Here is a 5,784-nt window from a genome sequence, read left to right on the forward strand (position 1 = left end):
TGTGCGGAGGTATCATACATTTTATGAATCCCATTAATAATTTAATGGTCCCTAACTTTGTAGACCTGTGCGATAGGAATGACGCATCCTTCAGAACTGCCTTAGATTTATTCTACAGACATTGGAAATAGAATGTGACCCTGTGGAATACTGAGGTGGTAATTACGTGGCATAGTAGGATTGTCAGTTATCACTCAAGTCATTTTTAAGTGAAGGAAAAAAGCAACCAAAAATAGAGACACTAAATTTCGATCAGCTTTACTCGTCAAGACGGTAGAATTTGAATATATATGCCTTTTCTTCTCTACCACCCGTTCCATCTTTTATAATGTATGCCCTTTGCTCAGCCGTAAATGATTCCAGTCCCGAAATTCAACTTTCATCTTATAAGAAATGCACCTGGCAAGTGATTTCTTATAAACATCAAAGAATATAAATGTATCTTTATTTGACTGGTTTTCATTTTTATACTTCTGCTCTAATTCTCATCAGATTTCTTTTGGGAGGCTCATTTATGTGACCTAAAGTAAACTTTATCCATTTTCATTGAAGAGTTTTTATTTAAACAGTTCCTCTTTTGCTTTTATTCAATTAAATTAGTGTATATCTATAGATAGATAGATAGATAGATAGATAGATAGATAGATAGATAGATAGATACACATACACAAAGGCACGTATATATGTATATAAATACATATATATTATGTATGCATACATAATGTTGCAAATTCTCACTCTACACAGCAAAAAAGTAATAAGCAAATAGGTCATTTGGTGAGCGTATATATATATTTTCATATATACATATATATTTGCATGTATATACATATATATTTCTTTTGAAAATACATTTCAGATGCTAGATTAATTCTATAAATTGTAGTTTAGTATAGTCAAATTGTGAAAAATACTTCTGTTTTCACTTAGCAATTATCTTCTGGTTAATGGTCACCCCCCCAAAATGCCTACCGTGCTTGCATAATAAACTATTTTCTAAAGGAAGAAGGATTGGAGCTTTAAAGTCCTGTTACGGATGAACAAAGAGACCACCGCACCTGACCCCAGTGGGTTTATCACCGCTGACCTTCAGTGCCTGCAAAGCCATGTGACCTAAACCCCCTGGTCCAAATCAAAAAAACAAGAAACGTTTAGACGTGATTACCTGTCATAAAATCCTGAACCTTTCTAATCTAGCAGCGATATTAAGACCAGATACAACGTCTATTTTTACATCATATCTATGTCATTCGCCATGCAGGAAGAAATGTGATTTCTGTTTTTTAGGCATCTTTCCCATGAACTATGTTTCAGAGTCACCACACAGCCCTGAACACTCCGCTCATGGGTATATATATATATATATTTTGTTGTTGTTGTTGTTGTTGTTGTTCCTTCCAGCGTTTTGACTGGAACTCGGTGTCCATCTAGTCGCTAATATGTCTGAATCCTGTCTGTTTCATAACTCTCACTCACTGTTCCATGACTTGGGGCAGAGGTTGACTTATTTACAAGCTTCATTTCAGAGACAGAAAAATCTGAGACACCGAATATTTCATCAGCTGAAATGCTGAGAGAGTTTGGAGCTGGAAGGGACGGTCCACTCATTTAGGGCATAGATGGACAGTCACGTGCTGTGTTCATCTTCGCTGGCTTATGTGTATGTTTCCAAATTGATCAGCTGCTCTCACGTGTGTGTGGAATTTCATGCCTGTCGACCCATGTCTGGATGATACGTACGACCATATTTGCACAATCAGGATAGAACAAGAACGTGCTCCCTCAGAGGACATAAAATTGCTTGTATTCATTCTGCACCTGCAGTGGACACTCTGCCTCATTGATTGTTTAAAAGGGAAGGGGAAAAAAATCTCTGGATATGGAAGGAAGTGAAGATTCCGAGGCAGAAACTATGGAAACATCAGTTCAAAAAGAAAAAAAAAAAAATGTTCATTCAGTAAACTTCAGAGGCTCATGGAGGGCTCTTTCTGGCTGGATTTCTGCAAAGAATCCAGAGTCACAAGAATCAAACCTCTCAATAGGATGCTCTGAGAACTCAGATTTGCCTGGGTGCAGAATATTAAGTAGCCTGCCGTTCGAGAGGTGACCAGAGTCGTGTTTTCCTAAACCAGTGACTTACCTCGTGTTGCAGATCCTCCTCCTGCTCTGCAGAAGCAAAGGAATCAAGTAGGTCATTTTGCAAAGTGTTGGGCAAGGGCTTGGCAGAGGCGGGCTGTGTGGAGAGAGAGTGGTTTTGCCAGGAAATTAGAAGAGCCTTCAGAAATGAATCACCTCCTCCCTTAATGGGGGGACCGGCTTCTCTCCTGGCCCCATCAGCCCGTCGTACGCATAAAAACTGCGAGAAAAGAGGCTTTCCGTCTAAGCAAAGGGACTCGTTTTCTGAGGAACCGTGCGAAAGCGTTAGTGATGAATGCCGGGCCCGCAGCTCGCTTGCTGGCAGGGAACACTAAGGAGGAGTCGCCGATGGAATGAGAGAGGTTGGCAACGTGCTCACTCATCACAGCTATTGTCACAGTCAGTCCCCAGGCAGTTTCGGGAGGACCGGACTTGAGGGAGGTACCATCACCTTGGAGCTGTTTGTAGGTCCAGGAGATTGTGTCCTGCTGTCTGTACTTTTCAAACAAACAAACAAAACCCAAAACAGCTTTCTCGTTGTTTTCTTGTCGACCGGCCCCTCCATTTACGATGCCCTCCTGGTAGAAGGCCTCATCCTTCCCGAGTCTGTGTCAGCTCTGAGAAGCTGTCACATGAGCGCTTCTGGGATAACGCTGCTTGGGGATGTTTGAAGGCATGTACTCTGGCCGATGTGATTTTAGGGCATGAATTATTCCGTCTTCGTGGCAACACTGCAGCAGGTGGCCATCGGAACTTAATAATACGCATGAACTGAAGTGGGGAGAGGGGAGGATGGCATCGCCCTTGGACTAAAGAAATGGTGCAGAAAGGGGAAAGATCGCGATTTGGGGTGCGGGGAGAAGCAAATAAAAATGGCAAATGGAGAAAGCGCATTAGGACTATTTCTGTTGTTGTTAAGAAGGCTTATCCAGTCCAGATTTGGGATATAAAGTTGGATTAAAGTTTGTGCAGCTAATTCAATTGAGGGGGCGCTTCGGAAAATATTCAGAGAGTTGAATCTGAGTAGCAGAGCGTGTGTCTCTTAACACAAGGACTTTGGATAGCAGGTTACCATCCTCTGCGACCCAAGAGGAACAAGAGATGAGGTGGATGCTGAAAACAGATGCCTTCGCTACGATAAACACCCAGATTGCCTGATCGGCAGCTTTTAAAGAGGAATGAAGAATCTGACACCTTGAGCAAAGTCTCGTTTCTCAATTTACAGAATCCTCCGTCTTTTCAAAGTGACGTGTACCAGCTCATGCTATTTTGGGGGTAGTCGTGGATTTTCGAATATGCTATTGGCTTTCAGCCGAGAGTAAAGAATTATAAGCGTTTGCATGTAACCGTGATGTATTTTCTACATAGAGAAACAGAGGTGCCTACTAAACTATTTAAGAGTGCGATCTCATTATGTCTCATTTTCTTTGAAATGTAAACATTAAAAGGAGATAAAATATTAATAAGAAATTTAATGGGGAAAAGGTATCGTGTACTGCCTTTGTACCCATGTGCACAGTCTGACACGTGGATAGCAATGCAAATCCCTCCCACCACCCCCCCCCCCCCATATGCAACTTCTTTTTTCCCCGATAAACTTTTTTTAAGAGTATTTTTCATTTTGCCAAGGAAAACCGACGTACGCACCGGAATGATACCCTCGAATCTAGTAAAACGGTAGTGTCTGTTATTGTCACACGTTATAAACGTTTTCGATTTATCTTGCTTTACAAGTGGGCTCCATACAAACCCAGCGATGAGACGTTTTATCATAGGGGCAACAGAAACAGTCACTGTGATGACCATGATTTACGTAATATAACCCTCCGCCATGAAAAATGCCGTCGCTTCTCACGGGTAGAAAAGAGCGGACGGGGTGTACGTCAAACAGCGGTGACGTCGGTGTGCTTTTGATTGTCCACCACCCAAAATATCCTGTGTTCTTTCGTAGGATTCTTAAGTACCGGCGACCAGGCGGCCAAGGGCAACTACGGGCTCCTGGACCAGATCCAAGCCCTGCGGTGGGTCGAAGAGAACGTCGGGGCTTTCGGCGGTGACCCGAAACGGGTGACCATCTTCGGCTCAGGGGCAGGGGCCTCGTGCGTCAGTCTCTTGACCTTGTCCCACTATTCGGAAGGTAATGAAGGTATTCATTCCTCTGCTGGACCTGTGACCCCCACGACCGAGACATGAGCCCCCATCTCCAAAATGTCATGTGTCCACATTCTCTTCTTTTAACTCAGCTTCCTCTGCATGATTCGAAATCGAGGTATAATCGATATAGAACATTTCACACACACACACACACACACACACACACACACACACACACACACACACATTGCTACCTCAACTGTGGCCAATAGATGTGTTAGAGGATGGGAAGTAGCTTCTAGCACCATTTTTCTAGTTTTCATTGTTTCAACTCATGAATGACTTCAACAGATCAAATATCAACATCATTTCCTGCAGGTGCTGTAAAACATTAGCCTTTAGAAACAACTACAGAACTCAACACTTACACATTTCAGACAAAATTATAAACCCTGGGACGGCAGTCCCCGGATGACGTTGGCGATGTCCTGGGCAAAGCCAGACCGATGTCGTCTCAATATTGTGTCATCTTTGAGCAGTGCTCCCCTCTCTAGATTTGCGGCTTCCTACTTGCGGTCAGGTTGTCCTCATCCTTGATGGCTCGCGTGAGCTTACACGTCCAGCGGGCACATTGGATCCCCAGCTCAATCTTTTATCTTGTAGCAACTCGTGATGCATCAGAACTGGATTGTGTCAGAATCCAAGGAAATGGCAGGAATGCAATAATTTTTATAGCCTTCCATCCCTTGTTCTACAAGAGTTAAAATAAAGTTTGTTTTTCTACTTCTGGACAGTCAGGTACTAGACTGATGGATGCAATGGGATGTCTTTTAAGCTACGCGTGATTTAACTCCTCAGATTTTACTCCTGAAATTGCCCGAGGTTTTTCAAGTGTCTCACCAAACAGATGTTTTTAAAATGTGGCAGAATCAATTATACAGAATTCTGGGATTCAAATGGATGCCATTTTGAAATGGATGGGGCATAGATTTTTTTTTTTTTAATACATTTTAGTTGGGCATTCAAGTGAGGATTTCTTTAGGAACGGTGAATTCCATTAATTTAATGGCAAAATTGAAACCCCTCCAATTTATTGAGGGCGGAAATAGAAATACATCTCTGCATTTATGCTCTGAAACTGATTTCAGTAGATTTGTCCTTTCCCGTGATGAAGTGGTACCTGGTTTTTTGTTTTTTTTTTTTCAATGAGGCAAAATGGTCTTTGACCTTCTCCTTGATGCAAAGCATATTTGTAGGGAGTAGAGGACATAGTGACTGTGACAGGCTTTTGTTGATAGCATCTGGGGTGGAGAAGCAAACATTATCCCAAATCGTGGAAGGAGAAAAAGTGTGAATGTTTTTACCACGGCATCTAAAGAGTAATTTTCTTGAACAATATTTGTGGGGTGTGTGTGTCTGTGTGTGTCTGTGTGTGTGTGAGAGAGAGAGAGAGAGAGAAAGAGAGAGCATCCCATAAAACCGATGTGCAGGAGGGGGATGTGGGAAGAACGAGAGAGAAAGGAGAGAAAGAGACGCTGAGTGAGCTGAGAGCCA

At 42.4% G+C, this 5,784-nt stretch overlaps 1 protein-coding gene across 1 annotated transcript in view; it reads left to right on the forward strand.

The window, feature by feature from the left end:
• LOC105303749 (neuroligin-4, X-linked) overlaps positions 1-5,784 on the forward strand; it is a 285,691-nt gene that overhangs the window by 268,942 nt on the left and 10,965 nt on the right. The window contains exon 7 of the mRNA XM_023521777.1: positions 4,088-4,326. Within this exon, the coding sequence (XP_023377545.1) occupies positions 4,088-4,326 (239 nt within the window). The remainder of the gene's footprint in view (positions 1-4,087; positions 4,327-5,784) is intronic.

The sequence above is a fragment of the Pteropus vampyrus genome, unplaced genomic scaffold, assembly GCF_000151845.1.
Source record: "Pteropus vampyrus isolate Shadow unplaced genomic scaffold, Pvam_2.0 Scaffold315, whole genome shotgun sequence".
Lineage (NCBI taxonomy): Eukaryota > Metazoa > Chordata > Mammalia > Chiroptera > Pteropodidae > Pteropus > Pteropus vampyrus.